General features: G+C 46.1%; 2 protein-coding genes across 4 annotated transcripts in view; one reads left to right on the plus strand and one right to left on the minus strand.

Annotated features, from left to right (window-relative positions):
• CYP20A1 (cytochrome P450 family 20 subfamily A member 1) lies at nucleotides 1–15,984 on the minus strand. 2 transcript variants are annotated; one of them, XM_074873030.1, is made up of 13 exons: nucleotides 15,852–15,984; nucleotides 15,139–15,188; nucleotides 14,887–15,053; nucleotides 9,727–9,872; nucleotides 8,885–9,052; nucleotides 8,120–8,198; nucleotides 6,243–6,358; nucleotides 5,772–5,826; nucleotides 4,270–4,390; nucleotides 3,290–3,401; nucleotides 2,589–2,653; nucleotides 582–671; nucleotides 1–412 (listed from the first exon to the last, which is right to left on the minus strand). In XM_074873030.1, exons 1-13 carry the CDS (start codon nucleotides 15,921–15,923, stop codon nucleotides 262–264), a joined length of 1,392 nt encoding a protein of 463 aa, XP_074729131.1. In that variant the 5' UTR covers nucleotides 15,924–15,984; the 3' UTR covers nucleotides 1–261. The 2 variants fall into 2 exon arrangements, with proteins under 2 accessions (XP_074729131.1, XP_074729132.1); XM_074873031.1 differs by lacking the exons at nucleotides 8,885–9,052; nucleotides 9,727–9,872; nucleotides 14,887–15,053; nucleotides 15,139–15,188; nucleotides 15,852–15,984 and adding an exon at nucleotides 7,476–7,551 and having other exon boundaries at nucleotides 8,120–8,149.
• Nucleotides 15,965–21,811, plus strand: part of LOC141945218 (alpha-aspartyl dipeptidase-like) — a 20,731-nt gene continuing 14,884 nt past the window's right edge. The window contains exons 1-2 of one of the 2 annotated variants that reach the window (XR_012629449.1): nucleotides 15,965–16,122; nucleotides 16,212–16,300. Coding sequence is in view for 1 of the 2 variants with exons in the window: in XM_074873032.1 (XP_074729133.1) it covers nucleotides 16,022–16,122; nucleotides 16,212–16,300 (190 nt within the window). In the remaining variant the exon portion in view is untranslated. The remainder of the gene's footprint in view (nucleotides 16,123–16,211; nucleotides 16,301–21,811) is intronic. The other variant, XM_074873032.1, reaches the window with a different exon arrangement.

The following is a 21,811-nucleotide window of genomic DNA, read 5'->3' on the forward strand; positions in this document are numbered from 1 at the left end:
TTTTGTTGTTTCCTTTGTAATGGTTTGGCCAGAGATCCAAAAGCAAATGTAAAAAGGGCATACAGATTAAATCTACTTTAATATGACTACTGGTTGAGTTAGAAAAGGTACCTAAGAGAGGTATGTGGTTAAGAATGTGGAAGGTAACGAAATCTGGATGCAAAATTCCTTGGCTGAGTCAGTGTGGTGCCAGGATAATTCCCTAAAACTCTTGCTCAGAACTTCACTGCTGGCACTTTTAGCCCCTTGTTTTGCTTGCTCTTAGTTTCTCTTAGACACTGTTATCCAGGCTTCCTCCTTTGGTGAGGTTACCAGCTCATATTTGGTCTCCATGACTTGTCCTTTCACTGGGTGGAGATACAGTTTCCTTACTAGGACACTCAGCAGAACTGTAGCCACCATATAGGCAAACCTGAGGGAAGAGGCAGGAGAAAAGAATAAAAACATTGCTATGATGTAAATCTGCCAAAGGACAACTGCCAGCTTGGACAGATTGTCTCAGCAGCAACAGGAAGAGGCTGAAAGCACCTTCTCTGCTGTTTGCCACAGACACACATAAAGACCTCCTTCCCTATGCTCACCTCAACTCTGGGCACTCCTGGCTTCCTGAAAAACCCAACAAGGAGAGGTTTTTCATGGCTGATTCCTCATTGAATCTCTCTGGGTCAAACCTATGAAAGACAAAATACACTGAGGCTTTCTGTGCAGGCACAGGATCCTTTCCCTGGACACATGTGCACACACACATAAGTAAGAAACTGGCAGCGAAATACAGAATCTCACTAATTTGCTCTCTCTAAATCATGCTGAGTAATTCCACACAGATATATGAAGGCAATTGTGCATCCACTCCATCTATGCTCCCAGATGGTCAGCTGTGTCCCAGCTTGGTCAAAATGCTGATAAACTGAGTTAGTGTGACATAGGGCTGGAACTAATATGCATTACCTCTCAGCAGTGGGTATTTATCTTGAGTACACAGCCAAGCTGATGCTGCTACCTGCCCTCTATTCCCCTTCAGGGCACACACAATCTGATTTGTGTGTGTGTGTGTCGTGTGTGTCCCTCCCACCCCCCACCCGCACCCCCCCGCTGTGACCCTTCCTCTCTCCGCTTCCAAAAATATTTCCCTTTTCTCCTTGCCCCTCACCCTTCTCTTCAAGCAGCTGGTGTGTGTATGTCTGTGTGCTGGGGGAGGGAAGCTGGTGACTCATTCAAGTGAGAAAAGTGTTTTCCAGCATTAGGATGGTGGAGGCTGGGAAAAAATTATTATCCAGGGCTGGCATGAGTTAAAACAAGATTCCCATAATCAACTAACCACAGGGAGATTAATAAAACATAATTCAACTTAAATATATATATATTTTTTTAAAAAAACCCAAACAGGAAATTTGATGGATAGAAGGCATTTTTCATTCACTTTCTGCTAAACCTTTCTGCTTATACTTCAAGCCTTTGGCTCCCTGCCTAAACATCCAAGCTCTGCTTCTACCAAGGTGAAAGGGCACATGGGTGCTGACCCTCAGTAAAAGCAGCAGCAAACTTACATTCCCCCTGAACTGAAGAGGCAAATTACAGATGTTGTAATAGGAAAGAAAATGCAGCTGCCTAGCAAAAAAGTAAGGAGGGCAAACAGCCACGCATGGTGGTTTTATACAGTAGGTAAGCGAAAGGATAACAAAACTGATCTCTTATCTCCATCATGGAAATACACATCTACCTCAGGCTAACCTCAACCTTCTTCTCCTTGGAATAAACACGCTGTGTTCATAGCAGTCCTCACCGTTCCTCCCACAAGGCCTCAGCAAACCCTTCCTATCCTAGTGGGCAATCCCTGCCAAGATGCTCATAGATCGGTGCATCAATGCCTCACCCTTCTGTAAGAACTACACTGGCAGAGAGAACAAGTGCTGTTCTAAAGGCTCTATTCCTTCTCCTAAATCTCAGCTGTCTGTTCTCTCTGTCTAGAATAACTGACCCACATTTTTTTCCCAGCCCAAGTGAAGTAGGTCAGATACGTGTTAATATTTGCCACCTGGAGGCCACAGGAAGCTACAGCAACTTTTTTCTTCAACCTCCGAAATACTGGCCTGGATCGTTCTGTTTTCACAGATAGAAGTAATGAGGTAGCATTTCCCTTCCCGCTGAAAAAACAAAACTTCAGACTGGTATTTCCTCCCATCATTGTTTGCATCGTTTCATGATGACAAGCAGTGCTCCAAAGCCATTCAAATCACTGTTTCTCTCTCACAGAAAACCTTAAAAAGAATTTACCAGCATTTGCCAGGGAAGCTGTGTGTGTGCGCAAAAAAGTTTTTATTAAACTCTAACACACAGACACACACACACAGACACACACACACACACACAGACTGGAGCATGGAAGGATCATGACTTGAATTGCCCCAAAATCCCGCCCATGGAGAGGAGACCTTCATAAATTGATTTTCTTACAGACTCCCTTTTATCTCCAAAATATGTTTGAGGCAGTCCCTGCAGCCAAACAAGCTCTGCTGTAAGATCTAAAGAACATTAATTTAAAAAAAAGGAAAGGAATTAGTGGCAATAAAAGTCTTGATTCTACATACTTGTATGGTGATGGCCAAGATGAACTATCCTGCAGCATCACACCAAGAGCATAAAGCACAAGTGTCTGCAAAGAAAATTTGGACATGTCAGAGCAGAAAGAAATGCACAATTAAAGACACTTCTGAACAGCCCTGATGGGTAACTATTATTCTTTAGACTACTCATTTTATTAGATGGATTAAAAATATGCTGTATTCATTTACAGATTTCCATACTCCATGCACAGATATTAGGATTTTAACTTCTAAGGCCCATGCTGCGGTGGCTGATAGTTAGAGGGTCTGATCCCATTCCTCTACTCTTCCTGGCATGTATGTATGTATGGGCTATTTTATTCTCTGCAATGGAAGGTACCACTCTGTGTGGGAAATGTGGGTGATACGATCAGGCCTGAAATCATGCTCTTTTAGGCACAACCGAGCCCATAAGCCCTTTCAAAAGATGATTCATCCCTGGTAGACCCAGAATTGGAAGCGAATTTGCTCAGCAAGAGAACATGAATTCCCAGAGCCTCTCCTGCAGAGGAACTGCAGGGCAAACTTTGAGCTAAATTGTACTTTCCAGATGACAGAGCAGCTGCTCAGGTTCAACACTGGCAGAAGAAATGGTCTTCCTGTCTCACACCTCCACAGGAAGATGAGGAAACAGCAAATTCCTCTCCAGGAAAGGAGAGTGGCCTAGTGCTCCAGTACTGCCCTACCTCTTTGGGAATAGTATGTTGATCAACTTTGCCCTCCAGCTCCTGCAGCTGTGCAGCAATGGGAGTCAGCTTTGCTGTTCGCACTGTCTCACACAGAACTTGCCGACAGTATCTGCAAGCAGTAAGACTTCATTAGTTTAACCCTCCCAGAAAGAAGCTTGTCCACGTCCTTGTGGCAGCAAGGAGAGCCGAGTCACCCGCTGCATTTAGGGCCACAGTCTGCTCCTGGTGCTGTCTCGAGCCACACTGAGGCACCTCATTTTGTGGTCCCAGCATCTTTGCATGAAGCATTAAATCTCATTAATAGCTTTTAGGGAAGGTTACTGAAATCTCTCTTCACCACTGTTTTTTCAGATTTTAAACTAAACTAACTCTGCTAAAAAGCATAAACACACCAGCCCTTTTCCTGGACCTCTCACCCATACAAGAATCAACAAGAAACCTACATACTCAATACTGCCTTACTGAAACTCTCAACACTAGTCCAAATACAAAATGCACCCAATTGCACCAACAGATGCACAAAAAAGAAAGGCACACTGTTGACCAGTCATCATCCAGTTCTGTGGCCCTTTGAAAAGATTATTCCATGCTTTCCTTCTAAATATGTCTAACATGAATCCAACCATTAAAATGACTGATTACCTCTACTTCTGGAAAACTAGGACAGAAGCCAAACAAGACAGTAAGCAAACGAATTTTAGCCTGGCAGCCAGGGCACTGATTCTGTGCTCTCCTCTGCCGATGAACTTAAAGGGTTTCCTATAAGACACCCTGAAGAGAGCAGCTTAGTTCCCATGTCTGGAGCCCGACAGCAGATTCTCTGTGCTACAAGTCATCCTGTGGTTTGATCACTTCCAGAAAAAAGAAGGGAGTAGCTTTTGGGTGCCTTCTCCTGGCCCAGTGTAGGCTGGGCATCAGGCTCCAGCACATGAAGCCCCTGTCCCCACCACATGAGACAACCCTTCCATGGGACCCACCTGAGCTGCTCGATTTTCTCATGTGTAATTGGTCCCTTCCCCAGAACGCAGTCCATCTCCTTGTAGAGGTTCTGTTGAACATCTTCTGAGGTTGTCAGGAAATAGACTGCCCAGGTACACACTGAGGAAGAAATCAAGACAAGACTGGACCCTGAAAATTCAATCCTTTACAAACTGCATTCAGTTTTCTCACTTCCTGTATTTGCAACATTACTTTTTCACTCAGAGAAGGGTGACTTCTGTTCACTGCAGGCTGTACTGATTCTGTATTCAGTGGCAGGAGTAGAGACTGAATTCCTGTGTAACAAGAGACCCTGCAAGCTAAAATTCTCTTTCCAGTGCTATGAGGAGCTTCGGGAGCTGTGCAGGAGACTGAGCCATTCAGCCTCCCAGCTCTGGGGAAGGGACCACACAGCCCAGCAAACCCTAAGGAGCCAGGGTTACTAGACCAACAATGCAAATGAAAGGCTGGTTTGTCCAAAGCATCAGAAAATTCCCTTATTTAGGAGGCTTCCCCAGCACATCTCAGGTGAGTGCTCCAGACAGCCAACGTCTGGGGCTCCTGACAGGGAGCGACAAGAACAGTACAGCTCTCTGCAGTAGGTTGGCCAGCACTTGTCTTCCCTACATCTATTTCGTGAAGTAGTCAAGAGATATCTTCAATAGCAGAGTGAAAAAGAAACCTTGCATAAGAAATAAGTGTGTAGGACGCAGTTTCCCTAAAGCTACAAGGAAATGTTTCTACCACTCCAAAACGTCTATTCAGGAGAACTATCTGGAATCCCTGAGGAGTCCAGCCTCTTAAAATGACAGTCTTCCTGGAGTACTTGGAGAGGATATTCTCTGGGGAGAGTATTATCATAGTTGCCAAATTTACTTTCCATATTCTTTAACAACCAGCTGCACCTGGGAGGTTTTCTTTGGAGTCCCAGCCCCACTGGGTGAGACACAGGGCCTGATAATCATCCTCCTATCATAAGAGATTTTATACAGCTCCAGTTTGTATTTTGCTTTGTTTTGTTTTTTTATAATCTTCGCATAAATCCCAGAGTAGCTCCTTTGAAAGTCTTCCATACATGGAATACACCTATCCTTCAGAAATTCAAAGTAGACAGTCAGATTCCAGCACTCTGCTCTAATTTCCTTCCCATGTGCCAGAACCTATTTTACAACATGATCTTTGTGGCTTGCATCTTTTGGTGCTTTTTCATCAAATTTAGCATCAGTTGGCTGGGGTTAGAGTGCAAGCAAAAAACAATGAGAAGAAATCCTAAAGTTCACCCAAAGACTGGGAAGGTTGTCAAACACAGTTTCAACTCACTAACTGTGAGGCTGTGTGGAGAGTCTGATGTAAAAATTAGTTTCTTCTATACCTCTGTAGCTCAGGAGAAAGAGAATGATGAATATAATTTTTTATTAGCCTAGAATAAGTCTCATGTCATCACACACAGTTTTAGACAGTTGAGTGTAAGGATGGAAAGTTACTTACAATCTGTACTTACAGTTAGCCGTGATTATGCAGCCTGCCAAGGAGAAAATCATTGTATCTTCCAGAATCTACAAAATAAAATCTACTTCAGAGAATGAAGTTCATAAGACTGTAAAGATAAAAAAGAAGTGGCACATTCTCCACTCAAGCACATGAAATCCCTTTAGTGCAGAGAGCAGGAAATACATCTAGAAGACATGGACTGAACTCTCTACAGAAATTCTGTTGGAATGGCACATGAGACATGCTTAATACTAAGATACTTCTCGTTTATAAAAATAGCAATGAAGCAGTGGCAAGGAAAGCTACCAAAGTCTAATGCAATTAAACATTGTAGGAGTGGAAAAAAGAATGAGAAAACCTGCTTTAGTATGGAATCTGACCTAAGATGCGAAAACTTAAATTAATCAAAGGCTACAATGTTATGAGCTGCCCATCTAGCAAAACTCCATTAACGTGTAATGACATTAACAGCTACACAGACCTGCTGGTCACTCAGGCTCCCCTGCAGCAAGGTGTCTATAAAGATGTGCCTGTTGAATGATCTGCCTCGGCGCTCCTTTGTAACTTTCCTTAAGGTGGATTCCATCTCCATCAGAGCTTTGGAAGCAAAAAGAAATGTTTATTTTAAAATCTGGTCATCCTGAGTGCTGCAGAGAAGCAAATCCATCTCCCCAAGCAGATTTTCAGAGCAGCTGTCCCTGCTGGGCTCACTTACAGAAGCAGCCTCTGTTATATGTTACTGTCAATTTGGAAGGCGGTATCTCTGATTTAGTTGAAAATGTAGGAACCAAATAGAACAGGTTGCCTATAAAAAAGCCACCTTTACAGGTATAACTGAGATGTACTCTATGAGTTGAAATCACATAAGGGTAAGTCAAATAACAGTTAGTATTGAACCATCAGAGAATGCGTTTAATCAGTCCCCATAAAAAACGTTAGAGCCAGATAACACTAGTTGCATGGCCTGTAGAGTTATAATTACTAGTGTTACAGCACCTCCAGCCGCTGATGGTGTCCCTTTTGCTAGGGGTTCTACAAGCACGGTGCAAGAGGATGGCTCTGGCTCTGTGCTGAAGAGTCTGCACAGAGAGAGGAAGGTGCAGAAAACATGGGAGGGTCTTGGCACAAAGGGTCCACACATAAAGGTATTTGTGTGCCTAATTCCTGGTGGCTGCTGTGGGAACTGGGGGGAGTTAGGGACCTAGATGCCATTGGCTGTCTTATTTAAATGACCTACTCAAGACTATCCAGGAAACATGGCACAGAAGTTGGATCTGAAACTTGATTTAACAAGGCCCAGTTCGGCCCCTTCGTCTTAGAACTACCCTTCCTCCCTCCTCTCTGCATAGGAAGGTAAGCCTCACTACCTGGAGTTTGTGAAATTGTGTCCTAATGCGTCATCCCACTACAACTCAGGAACAGTCCTGAACAAGTGCCCATGGGAGAAGCCCATTTTAATAAGGCAGTAGTTGTCCTCAGATTCTGAAACCCACAGAACCAGCAACATGAAGAAGGAAACACTGGGTTTGGAGGATTTACAAGCAAATCCTTAGTTCTAGAGACAAACTAGTTTTGTTTAGCATCTTATCAATCATTACTGAAAAGGTTTAACTATTAACAACAAAAAAGACAGGACAACCGAAAAATAAAATATCTTATGGTGAAATCTGAGAAATAAACACACTGCCATAACAGACCTGAAAATCATCATTACCTTGTAATAGCACATCAGAGGCTATCATGTGGAAGGTGTCCATCAAAGTAGCACCTCTGTACTTGTGTCTTCTAGCCTGTCAGTGACAGTGCATTCACCAAATGGTGCATCATAAGAATGACCGTACAGGCCAAACCAAGTGGCTCCATCTGTCTCCATCTAGCACAGTTGCCTGACCCCAAGAGAGGTCAAAAGTGACGCTAGGGAACAGAACAGGAAAGGAACAAGCACACCCTGATTCTTCCCAGTATCCTCTGTCAGTCTCCAGACTGGACAGACCCTAGAACTAGACCTGAAACTAGAGTTCTAGTCCTACAGACTTCTTGCACAATGGCAGGCTTGTCACTCAACTCAAAACCAACGATCTTATCACAGAATCATTCAGGTTGGAAAAGACCCTTGGGATCATCGAGTCCAACCATCAGCCCTACTCTACAAAGTTCTTCCCTACACCATATCCCCCAACATCTCATCTAAACCACCCTTATGTGAGAGTAACGAGGACACATCTGGTAGCGTATGGCATGAGGACCAACTCTGCAGAAAAGCCAAGACAGCTGGGCAAATTAAGTGCTTCCATATACTAGCTAACTCTAAGTATTAAGCAGAATGGGAGGAAGACTGTGATTTTGGGAGAAACCTACCATCTTCGTAGAGCTTCTTCCTAGTCATGTTTTTGTCAAGGGACCCATCCAAGAAACCTTTCCCAATCTCTGACCAGATCTGAAAGAAGGACAGAAAGAACACCACCATCACTCACCACAGGCTGAGACTACGAAGATTCCTCTGTTCTTCCCTCTTCAGGAAAATGAAAACACCGAATAAAATGGAGACTTCCTGTGAATATGGAACTGGTCTCCTCTTTAGGACACCATGTCCCATTCCAGATATTACGATAGCTGAAATTGTGTTGAAATGAAACTACTGTAATTACAACTGCAGGGGAAAAGGCATGGGAATCTTGAATGGGAGATGGAACTGTTTCTTTCCTACCCTATCGCCAGCAGATTTAACATGCCCAGATGTGGACACAGATTGGGACATCCTCAGATTTTCCTTTCTTCACAATGTCACAGAGCATTCAGAAGATCTTTGAAGAGGGTAAGTTCCACTGGCATTCCCAGTAGTTTAACTGAATCAGGTACCAAACACCTCTCAACTGCCATTGGATCTGGGTTCCTGATCCCCACAGATCCTTTAGAAACACCTTAAGACTAATGACAGCAGGATCAGCAGTAGGATCTTTCTGATAGTTTCAGCTTGGGACAATTGAGGCAGAGCCCTCAAGCTTTTAAACTTAATGTTAAAGACTCAGCAGTAGCTTGTACTAAACTGTGCAAACTGACACAAGCTGCGTGCTGGCATGGAAAAATATAATAGGAGATTTCCTGACTCTTTGTGACACTTACTGCATCATGGTGCCTGCGGAATCGGATGACTTCCCGGTCATCTTCAAAGCTGCTGCCCATAGCTGTCTGCGTGACAGACTTCATGGCAAAGCCCAGCATGTGCTGGCAGAGTGGCACATGTTGTGCCTCAGGGAGAGAGAGCCATTTGGCTAGTAGCTCTTCTGACAGCTTGAGAGGGAAGGAACCATTAGTTGGCAGTAATATCAGCAGCCTATTTACCAAACATACCCTGGAGACATTCCCACCCAGTTCCTAAGGCAGACCACACTTTCATGGCTATAGCATGAAGCTACACCCTTCCCAAGGTTTCCTTCCATTGTTAATGTAAACAGTGAAATTTTAGCCTCAAATCTTCTGCCTCTTCCCAAGGTTTTCCCCCAACAAGGCAGCCCTGTCTTCCTCTCTTGTTCCCTTTGTCACAAAAGAAACCTTGAAACCTTTAATACTAGTAGCTCCAGACTGGGAAAACAGATCATATTCTGGCTGCTGGACTGAGTTAACAGAACAGTTCTTCACCTGTTTGTGGTCTCAGTAGCTGGTTCCTTGCTCCTCCCTCCTGTTCTGGGAAATAAATCTAGAATCGAGATGCTCCAGTATCTTTGACTGCATCTGGCATCTCGGCATAAAAACCCACCAAGCTCAGCCCTTCTCCCTAACCCACTAGAGCTAAGAGAAACCAAACACTCACACTGCTTGAATGGGCAGAGGCTGTTTGCTGTCTCAGATGCTTATAGTTCCAGCACTAATCTGAAAGCAGTTCCTTTATCCTAGTGATCATTCTTACTAAACTTTCCTCTGTGAGCCACACAGGGCTTCTCTGCTTTACAAGGGCAGTTACGCACCTTCTGGATGAGAGCAAAGTTACTTTGCAAGGACTTGGTCACACCAGTTTCATACAGCTTTCTCCTCATGTGGCTCTCTCCTGTATCCCCATTCAGGCTGGACTGGTACCTCAAGAGGGACTTCAACATTGTCTCAAAGGGATCCACTGAAAGCAAATAAAGGAAACACTGTTCAAAAGTCAGGCAATCACATCACCAGAGATGATGAAAACAGCAACCTCTTTAATCAGGTGCTGCTACTTCTAGGCAGTGAGTAAGCCATGGCTCCTTTCCCCCGAACAGTCTCTGGGGTGTCAAGCTTCTCTTGCTCACTGCAGCCTGGGACCTCATAAGGTCTCTTCTCTGTGGCAGGGTACCATCCTGTGATCAGCTTCCCCTGAAGAGGTTGCCTGATGGCTCTGCCAAGTAACTCTTTAGTAATAATGCCTTGGAAGCTTGTTCCCAGCTTGCCAGCTGGCAGCTGGTTGTGCCATTGACTTGGTGACAACAGTAAGGCATGCCCCTTCCCCTTCTCCTCCAGCCTGATCTGCAGCCCCTCTAGCACGTTCCTTCTTGACATCTGGTGCCCCCTCCTGCCCTGACCGTGGCTATGTACTCAAGACATATCAGCTCACATGACAGACTTAGCCAAAGGTTGCCTTCTGCACTCCTTACCTTGCTTCACAGCCCCAGCAAATCTCATCTGACACCCTACTGCTCCTGCATGATTTCTCTTGCATGCACTGAGTTCCCTGCTGATGAGCACTTCCCAAACTAACACCTACCTCTCTCAGTCAGGGCTGTCTCCAGCAGAGAAGCTCTTACAGAAAACAGTACCCCACTAAGCTACAGAATGCTTTCTACTTCTAATCGCCTTACTTTCCATCCTCCTTCCACACAGACACCTGCAACAGTGTACAAACTAGACAAAAACACGTACTTTCCATCTTCCATATCCATGGCTTACTTCAGTTAGAATTTTAAGTCTGAATTTCACCACCAGGGGCCTCTACTAATAAATTTGCTAAAGTATATTAGGTGTCCATGCAAAACTGTGCAATAAAGCATGGCATAAGCTTTTCCCTTTCTGTAAACTTTTCTGTGGGTCTTGCAGAACTGGCAGAATCTCTAAGGAACTATTTAGAAGCAGCAATCAGGGAGTTTTCAAGAGGGATATTTTCCCTGTTTATCACAGTCTGTTACTTCTCCCAGATGGAGAGTGAAACCTCTGAGGCATCAGAAAACATCAAGGCTGGGCTAGACACATATGACTGTGGATGTATCTAGGATTCCCAGCAGAGATCAGGGCCTCATTATGCTACTGGACATACAAGAGACAACTCCCACCTGCAGGGGGCTTACTACCTAATGACACAAAAGGAGCTAATGAGGCCAGAGGCAGGAATATGGTAAACTTTCCTAAATGCTTTTCTCTCATCACATCGTTTCCCTTCCAATGTTTAAGATCTGCATCTCACCCTCTTTCCCACTTTGAATGACAAGGAGTACGTGCATGTGTCTTTTGGCACAGCAGATGGTACCTGCGGCTCTCCACGTGGAGCAGGCTGTTATGTGACTCTAGCTGCTGCTGACAATTCCTCCTCCAGGGTACTTTGCCATGGAGTGGCTGCTGCTATGCATGCCACGATTCCCTGCTGACTGGCCCTGGCAGAGCTAGGCACAGTACTGGGGTAGCCAGAAAGACATATGGCTGGTGGTAAAGCCCACACAGCAAATCTGGCAAGCAGAGGCATTTGGAGAGGCCGGAGGCCGGTTAGCGCCATCACCTGCAGAAACTGCAAAGTTCTCCTGGCACACATGAAAGAAAACTGCTGGATCAGCCATGGGCTCAATTTTTTTCTCCCCTGTCCCTAGTGCAACTAGCGGTCCCATGCCACTGATATACTCACCGTTGTGAACTCAGGACAGCAGAGCCCAGGCTGCCCTTTGCTGAGGGCTGGCCCTGCCTTGCAGTATTTGGGAAACCACTATTTTTCCACAGCTACAGGAGGCTAGTGACTTCACAGGGCATAAACTGCCTCTTGGAGACACAGCTCTGTCCTGCCAGCACTTCCATGGACTTCTTCCTTTGTCCTTGTCTTGAAAACATCTCTAGGGTTATATTTTCAGTCCTCTTAGTGAAGCATATAAAAATTTTGACTGTTCTTTCCACTTACAATGAAATCTTCTCCCTCATCCCAAGAACCTCAAAATGCTGTCCTGGACACCATTGTAAGTAAGTATGGAGAAAAGATAACTGGATAGTCAAAACAAATGCCAAGTAGCACTGAACATCAGAGATGGAAAGGACCTCTGAAGCTGCACACAGAACAGCAGTGAAGCTGTCCTGCTCAAACAGGCCAGGACCCATAGCTCCATCTCCAACATTCAACGTGCTTCAGGTTCGTTGTCCCAGCCCAAAAGGCGACATCAACTCACAGGAGATTTCCAAGTATGTCTCTGAACCCACTGCTCCTGGCAATCCTGAACTAGTCCACCTTCTTCACATCCACACCCTTCTCATGCCTGGACTGCTTCCCCAGAGCCTCTCACAGGAATCACCAGTGTCAGCAGCAAAGTTTTACTTCCTTTGAATTCTCCTTGAGAATTAATCTCAACCAAGCTTTCAGAAGCCGTAAAAACGTACCAACTTCAAGCACTGCTTTAATCATGAGAAAAAGAGTCTCCTGGCATTGGGAACCTGTTAATAAGCATGAATGAAATTAGTCCAACTTCAAGGCTCTCATGAGAGATGCACTATCAGCACCCCCCTCTCTGTCTCTCTCTCTCTCCAAGAAGTTTGTCCATACCTGTGACACACACGAGACAAGAGGAACCCTTCTATTCTACTTGGAGCCAAACCAGACACCTCAAACTCAGAAACCAACAAGCAGACATCTATGAAGAGCAGCTCTGGCCTCAGGTACCCCAGCAGACTGAGGAGAAGTCACATGGCAAGGGTTTTCAGGTGGGGCTGGAGAGTCAGGAGTTGGACATAACCCAGTCCACAGTGGGCTGTCTCCTGCCCCCAGCACTGTGTGCATAGAAGAGATACAGGCAAGGCCAGGTCTCCAACAAAACAAGCTGCCCAGAGCCAGTTGGTGGCTGAGAGCTACGACGACACCTATTCCCACTCACCAGGAAATGGTACATGAACTGTTTTGCTACAGCCACTCAGCTACTACGTGTTGTTTATACCTCAAAGCTCCCGGAAAAACAATCAGTAAGATTCTTCACCTCTAATAAAGTTTGAGCACTTCTGACAAGCATCAGTGCTAAAAGGAAAGCACTGATACAACCAACATCCCTGCTTTTTCAGGTCTGAGTTCAGTACAAATCATGAGAACCCTCCTTCTTAAGCCTGCTGCTGCTGCCTTTACGAGAATCCCCCCATAAGGTCTTCCTTCTGCTGGGCTGAACACACTTTCCCTAGCTCCTCCTGCACAACAGGCTCTCCACTCCTCTGAGAGTACTAGCAGCCTTTCTTTGGACTTGTTTTATTCAAAATCATGCCCGAGTACAGAGCTCAGAGCCGTACACAGGATTCCAGGTCTGGCTCATGTTCATCTTGTGCAATAGCCTAGATGCTTTCCTCTCTCTACAGAAAATACATGACTCAATACACATTCCTCTTTTTTTCCATGGTCATGACATCCTGCAAGCAACTAATACAGCCTGCTCTTGCTGCTCCCCTTCCTGCTGCTGCCACCCCAGACCTCAGGGGTGCCCATCTCCTTGCTCTGACACTCTGCTTCCCTGTGTTGACAAGAGGTCCCAGCATGACGCCATCAGGGTGGGCTGCTAACGTAAGTGGGAGTATTCACCTCCCCAACCCAGCATTTCTCTTTACCAATGCAATGCAGCCTTGCTCCCTCTTTCACTTCTTATATCCCATTACCTCCAGCTTCAGTGATGACTCAAGCAGTGTCCAAGCAAACGCTGAACTGAAACCATGACAGAAACACAGTTCTATCACTTGCCTTGTCTAGAAGTCTAATTATCAAAGAAGTATGGCATGCATTTCCTATTTAACCCCTGTTTAGCCCTTGGCATAGCAGGACACCAGAGTAGTCTGTAATTGCCTGGGTCACATTTCCTACACTGAAGTCCAGGCACTATATTTGTTTTTCTCCAGTATCTGGGTACTCGCAAATTCTGTACATTTCTGAGAACATGCCTCCTCAGGGGCCTGTCACCACTTCTCCGAGTTGTGAGAAAGTGACTGTCTGCTCAATTTCCCCCAAACACACTTGACTGCATTCAGATCTTTCAGGGTGGGTTTCCACCTTCTGGAGTGCCACTGCTATCAACCGTGTCTTGCTGATCTTTGTTAACTCCCACTCCTTTCCCAGATCATCACCAATTTTTCTGAGTCTGTCATGCAACTGTACAAGAAGCTTACCCATCACAACCTCAGCACAAGGTGATGCTGAGATATCTGCCTGTGCCTACATTATTAGGTCAGATGTGTGCAACCAGCACCTCATTCAACTTTATAAGATGAAAACCGGAACCCAAACACCAACTGAGCTAACTTACTGTCTGTGATCACCTTAGGAAGCAAAACACCCACTTAAGAGACTTATACAACAAATTAAAATATCCTCCCAGGACTAAGAGGGTCAACTCAGCTACAAGCACCACTGACCACTTCCAAGTCTAGCAGATCACTAGAGATTTTCAACACAAAATTCTACGTGTCAAACAAAAATTAAACAACTTCTTCAAATAATACTTTAAAAACCTCCACATTGAACCACACAAGGGAGCTATTACAAACTAGTGCAGTTCTTTTCAGACTTAATTTAGCAAAGCTCCCCCTCTTAAATTGTATTTCAAGCTGCTTTTAAAATGTATGTCAAGTTGCTATAGGATCTTCGCCCTGCTGTTTCAAGCGAGTAACAAGCAGGATGCTTGCTACCATCATCTGCCTGTAGAGAGACAGTAAAAAACACAACCATGCTAATTTCTTGATGGTTATTGGACAGCAGCAACTCTTGGTCACTGATATTCAAGTCTAATACACAGGACCAAAGACATACCTGAACCACCACGTCAGCTGCAAAGTAAGTTTCATTTTCTTTCTACTTAGAATGAAGCCCCAGCTTCCATTGACATAGGATGTCCAGGAAGGCCAAAAAGGAACAAATGGACTCAAAGACAAAAGCAAAGGACACTTACACAACCGGTTGGGGTTAATATGTTGTTTCAGGAGATCAATTGAGCCAAGGCTGACCACAAGACGCCTTCCAAACCAGAAAGAGACCAGTGGGCCATATTTCTCATGAAGATTCACCAGGAACTCATGCAAACTGCTGCTGGCAATGATATCTGGCAGGTTGCCATCCCTGAGGGACACAGAGGATATTTGGTCATGAACAGCATCCATTGCCACAGCTGAACTTGACTGATGTGAAGATGGAAAGCACTTACTTTTCATCAGTTGGAGCCAGCCCAGGGATACCTGATGCTTGCCTAGATGCCTAGAGAGTAAAAGGAAATGCATTAACCTCCTTGAACTTAAAATTTTATACAAGTCCCACAGCTTTCCAGCAGGAGAGTTGGATTTTCCACATCAATACCGCCACACTACTTACAAACGTTAAACAAAACCTGGATAAGCCACATCTTCAGGCCCCAAACCTGCTAAGGCTTCTGAAGCCAATCAGCTGTGTGCGCCCGCGCCCGCTGGCTAAAGCAGGATTATTCATCTGGTTAGATGAACGATCCCTGCGTGAAGATTTAAAGGGTCAGGTCTGCACCGTCCATCTTACACCCGGATTTTGCCCTGCAGCTCTGCACGCGCCCACAACCGCAAGGTGAGCAGTCAAAGCCTTTCGAAGCGGGACTGACCGCGGCACTGAGCACACGGGCGGGCTGCCCCGCCGGCTGGGCGGGGGGGGGGGGGCGCGGAACGCCCCGCGCAACCTCCGGTCCCGCAGGCGCCAGACACCTCCGCGGGACGGCCCGGGTCCCGCCAGGGCGGGCACGAAACCCCGCCCAAGCCCGGGGACGTGGGAAGGGGCCGGGGACGTGGGAAGGGGCCGGGGCCGCCCGGGCCGCGGTGGCCGCTCGGCCCCGCGGCCGCTCGCCCCCTGCCCGCCTGCCCCGGGGCCTGGCTCCCCCCCCGCCGCCGGCAGCATTACCGGGTAGAGGTAGAGCACGGCGCCCACCAGGATGAGCAGGAAAGTGACGGCAAAGATGGCGAAGTCCAGCATGGCCGGGCCGGGGTGGCGGGAGCGGCGGCGGCTCGGCCCCACCCCGCGGCCCGCCGGCGGGGCAGGAAGGGGCGGGCCGGGCCAGGGCCCGCAGCGCCATGGGGGGCCCGCGGCGCCTGCTGCTGGTCTCCAACTCCACCCTGCACGGAGGGAGTTACCTGGGCCACTGCCAGCAGCACATCAAGAGCTTCCTCGGGCAGTAAGCGCTGCGCTGGGGCGGGGGGAGCCTGCCCCGGGCCGGCCCCCGCCTGCGCGGCTCTAAGCGCGCTCTCCCCTCTCTCCTCCCAGGAGGGTGAAGCGGGTGCTGTTCGTGCCCTACGCCCTGCACGACCGAGATGCCTACGCCCGGACCGCCAGGGAGAAGTTCGAAAGCTTGGGTAAAGCTGGCCCGCCCCGGGCGCCGAGTCTCCGGGGCAGCTGCTGCCGAAGCGTCGCCTTTGCGGGGCGGGGGGGGCACCCGCCAGCCGCGGCTGAGAGCGGGGGCGAGGCGGCGACCGCCTCTGGGCGAGCAACCTGCGAACTCCGCGTTCCTGGGGTGCGAAGGGCGGGGAGTGGCGCAGGCGGCGCGCAGAGGGGTGGGCTCCGCCACACACTGGTACCTTCGGGCCAGCCAGGGCCGTGAGAGCAGCAAGAAGCTGTTCGCTAACTTGTACCTAGAAGTAGATGCTTTAGAGGCCTCCGGAAGAAATAGTGTTGCAAACGCTTCTAACCACTTCAGGGAGGAAGTTTTTATTCCTGAATACTAAGTGGCATCTTTTTATCCTCCTTAATCACATGGGGGAACATTTCTTCCCACACCTCTTAAACCTCTGCTCACTGTTGTTAGGTGTGGAGCAGTTTGCTAACAACTGGCTACGTGAGAAAGGGCACAGCACCGAGGAACTGCTGACAACGGCGACGTGATGGGAGAATACCGAAAAGTATCAAAGAAGAACAAAGAACAGAAGCAGGACTATGTAGAAGGCCTTGCAGAAATCATAAGGGGAGAGATTGGTATTTAACCTTAGCAACCAATGTATCTAACCTTAGCAACCTATAAGGAGCTTGCTTTTTGCAATATGTATGAACTAATTATTGTGGATATAAAAGAAGTGTGAGTACTAATAAAGTTGAGCCTTTGTGCATTAAATGATGGCTGGGCTCCCTCTGCGTTCTTTCAACAAATGGTGACCCCGACGTGATACGTGCCAAAGGACGTATAAGGCACCACGAAGGATAAAGACCAGAGAAGGTTGTTCAGGTCCTTAAGCAGCGAGGACGGCGAAAGGCGACTAAAAAGGCCCGCGCCCAGGGTGTCATAAGAGGTGAGCCCTGCTGATACGTGCTGCCGAGACCTGGAAAGGCTGCAACGGAAAAATTAAGGTATGGACAGGCAAGCAGCATATGATTTATTTGCATCCTGGCTGGCACAACGCCGGGTTGAGGGAATAGATGTAAAAAAGGATCTTCAGGGGCTTTTAGCTTATGGGGTAGAGCAAGGTTGTTTTATTAATCCACATACAGTTCATGAGTTATCGGAATGGAGAAAATTTGGAGATAAGTTATGGGAATTAACATTGAATGATGATAAGACAGCAAAAAAGTTGGGAAAGTTATGGAGGGTGGTTCATAATGAATTGCTCAGGTATCAGGCTGAAAAAAGAGCTGCACAGGGCGCAATTGCGGCAAAAGAGAAAAACACCAGATATGGGGAGGAGGAAACTAAGTGGCCATTACCGCCTGCGTTTCGTGAGCTTGTTTTACCACCTTTACGTTCCGAAGAGACGGGACAGGAAAGCTCAGAACGAGTTCTCCCTACCGCTCCCCTCGCTTCTGCCCTGAGTAGCCCTGACGCGTCCAGCCACACTGTGACGCCGGAAAGCGAGAATTCTACTCCTGGCTCAGAAGATGGGCTGGGGATAGAGATCGCTAAAGAAAGGTGTCGGGCTTGGAATGCATTGGCACGAGAGGGGCTAGAAAAAGGGGATGAGGAGATGACTCAGATGGCGACAGCAATGGCTTTTCCAGTTCAGTTTCAGCCGAACCCAGCTGGTGGACTAAATGCTACTGTTACGGCATTAGATTGGAAGCTTTTATCACAATTGCGCTCTACAGTGAGTTCTTATGGTGTTACTGGTGAACCGACTCGTCAAATGTTAGATTATCTCTGGAGCACTCAACTTCTTTTGCCTGCAGATTGTCGGGGTATAGCAAAGTTAATTTTCTCTCCTAGTCAGTGGTTGTTGTTTAATGCGCATTGGCAAGCGAGAGTGTTAGAATCGATAGCGGTACAGCGGCAAGCAGGAGATCCATTACAAGGGGTTACAATGGATGAATTAATGGGGTTAGGACCTTATGCTAGAGTAGAAGCTCAAGCATTGCTCGGTCCGGATAAAGTGAGAGAGGCAATGAGGTTAGTGAGAGAAGCTATAGAACAAGTGAAAGAGCCAGGCGGAGTTCCAATGTATATGGGGATTAAACAAGGGAGAGAAGAGACTTTGGGCAGTTTTGTAGATAAGTTGGTAAATGCAATTGAAAGAGCAAGAGTACCTCTCTACATGCAGGGTGCTCTCTTAAAACAGTGTATTTCACAAAATGGCAATCCTGCTACAAAGAGTTTATTGAATACATTAAGGGCAAATTGGACTGTAGAGGAGGCACTTGAAAAAGCGTCCTCAATACCTACTGGACCTCAGGCTTTTCTTGTAGAGGCAATAAAGAAATTAGGGGAAGGAATGAAAGAACAGGCTCAGGCTACTCAAAGTCAGGTTATGGCAGCCCTTGCGCCTCTCCAGACTTCAGCAGCAACAGCAGTTAAAGTGCAAACACCTAAAAAGGGGCAGCCGCGGTGTTACCGATGCGGAGCTCCAGGACATGTACGAAAGAGTTGTACAGCCAGAAATGTATGGTGTCAAACTTGCCGATCCAACTCCCATAATGAGGTGGCTTGCTGCAGACGGTCGGGAAACTCCACACGGAGCGCGTTCGCCGGCCGCCGCGCGACGACAAAAGTTGCAGCCGCAGCGCAGTCCTTCAACCCGCCACCCGGGGAAGTCTCGGGTTGGACCTGGCAGCAGCAGTAGATGTTATTCTGTTAACAAATAATCCTCAAACAATATCTACGAATGTAAGAGGACCTATCATCATTAATGGGAGAGCCATGGGAGCTTTATTATTAGGAAGATCATCGGCATCACAATGTGGACTATTTGTTTTACCGGGAGTTATCGATGCAGATTATGAAGGTGAAATCTATATTATGGTATATACACTGAATCCACCAGTAAAGATTGCAAAGGGACAACGGATTGCACAGCTGGTGCCTCTGCCACAAGTGACTCAAACAATACGACCAATAACTGAGGAGAGTCGCGGAAATAAAGGCTTCGGATCCACAGGAAGCCTGACCCTGCTAACACTGGATCTGAGTACGAGACCTAGGAAGACTGTTCACCTGTCATTTCAAGGTAACGCAATAACTGTGGAAGGGTTGTTAGACACAGGCGCAGATTCCAGCATACTGTCGCCTTCTTCTTGGCCACAAGGCTGGCCATTACAAGAGCATACCACTACCATCACTGGCGTGGGTGGTTTAACTTTAGCTAATCGAACGCCGCCCCTGCAATTAACAATTGAAGGACAAACAGTCACAGCGGTGCTTGCTGTAGTGCAATTACCTCCAGGGATAAATTGCTTAATTGGAAGAGATGTGTTAGCACAAATGGGAATAGTTTTGACAAACGATCACCATTTATCCTAATGGCCATTGCTTGGACTTTCCCGATCCCTATAACTTGGACATCTGACGATCCAATATGGGTAAAGCAGTGGCCACTAAAAAGGGAAAGTCTTGAACAAGCACACTTGCTAGTACAAGAACAATATCAGCAAAGACATTTAAGATTATCTACTAGTCCTTGGAATACTCCGATATTTGTCATAAAGAAGAAATCAGGCAAATATCGACTTTTGCATGACCTTAGAGAAGTAAACAAACAAATGGAACCAATGGGGGCTTTACAACCAGGTATGCCGAATCCAGCTATGTTACCTTATGAATGGCCTATATTGATTGTGGACTTAAAAGATTGTTTCTTTACGATTCCGCTTCATGAAAAGGACATGCGCCGATTTGCTTTCACTTTACCGGCAATAAATAGAGAAGGGCCAGATCAACGGTTTGAATGGACAGTTTTACCGCAAGGAATGAGAAATAGTCCAACTTTATGTCAGATTTTTGTAGATGCAGCCTTACAGCCATTACGTCAAAAATGGACTAATGTTATAATTTATCACTATATGGATGATATATTATTTGCACAAAAAGAACCATTTACAGAAGCACAGATAAAAGAAATTGTAAACACCCTTGCAAAGCAAAGATTGGTAATTGCACCAGAAAAGATACAAAAAACAGCTCCATGGAAATATTTGGGATTGTCTTTGACGAAACAAATAGTAGCACCACAAAAATTGACAATTAATCCTGAAATTTCAACACTGCATGATGCTCAAAAGCTATTAGGAGATTTACAATGGCTAAAACCTATAGTGGGCATCCCAAACGAGCTTTTACAACAATTACGACCACTGTTAAAAGGAAATGATCCTGCACAGGTAGTGTCTTTATCAGCAGACCAGAAGCGAGTGCTACAACAAATTATGGATCGTATTACTTCTGGACAAGTGCGTCGGAGAGACGCTGAGCTCCCCCTGGACATACTTGTGTGGATGGGTTCACAGCATTTGCTCGGAGCTATTACGCAGTCTAAAAAGAAAACGGGGGAGACATGGGTGCTAGAATGGATCACGCCAGCATTACAACAATCAAAATCTCTACTTCAAAAAATTGAGGCATTAGCAAATTTAGTAAAGAAAGGTCGTGTGCGAGTTATTCAAATAAGTGGAAGAGAACCTCAATTCATATACTGTCCAATGCAGAAGGAAACCATGCAGTGGTACCTGGCAAATAGCACAGCATTGCAGGAAGCCATGTTAAATGGGCCAATGATGTTGTCAACTGATCAATTATCTATGGAACCTTTGAGATGGTTAGGACAATTACATTGGATTGAACAGCCAAAAAGACAACAGGCGCCGATTCCGAATGCCATCACAGTTTATACAGATGCAGGAAAGAAATCTCAGACAGCAGCTATAACGTGGCAGGAAGATAATACATGGAAACACGAGATATTAAAAGCCACAGCACAAGACACACTACAAACTTTGGAACTGTTGGCAGTAGTTTGGGCGATGGTTAAGTTTAATGAACCATTGAATATTGTAACTGATTCTATGTATGTAGCGGGAATAGTAGCAAGGATAGAAGATGCAGAAGTCAGGGAAGTACAAAATAAGCGTCTCTATGAGTTGTTCTTACAATTACAGAGGGCCATAAAAATAAGGGAACAACCGTATGCTGTAATTCATGTTAGGAGTCATAAATGGGATATAGGACTTGGGGAAGGTAATGCTCGAGCGGACAAACTGGTATCCACTGTTATACATGTTCCCATGCCGAAAGACAAATTGGCAAAAGAAGCACATGACATATTCCATCAGAATGCAAAAGGGCTAAAAACACAATTTGGCATCACAATGGCGGAAGCAACGGCCATAGTAAAAACATGCCCTGTTTGTAGTTTTCACAATAAAGGGGTAGGTATTGGAATAGGAGTCAATCCTAGAGGGACGAAATCTAATGAAGTATGGCAAATGGATGTGACTCACATACAAAGTTTTGGTAGACTTAAATATGTACATGTTACTATAGATACTTATAGCAAATATATATGGGCCTCTGCGCAGAGTGGAGAAAAGGCCACACAGGTAATCAGACACTTAACATGTTGTTTTGCAATAATGGGAGTCCCGAATACTATAAAGTCAGACAATGGACCAGCATA

The sequence above is a fragment of the Strix uralensis genome, chromosome 6 (genome assembly GCF_047716275.1).
Source record: "Strix uralensis isolate ZFMK-TIS-50842 chromosome 6, bStrUra1, whole genome shotgun sequence".
Taxonomy (NCBI): domain Eukaryota; kingdom Metazoa; phylum Chordata; class Aves; order Strigiformes; family Strigidae; genus Strix; species Strix uralensis.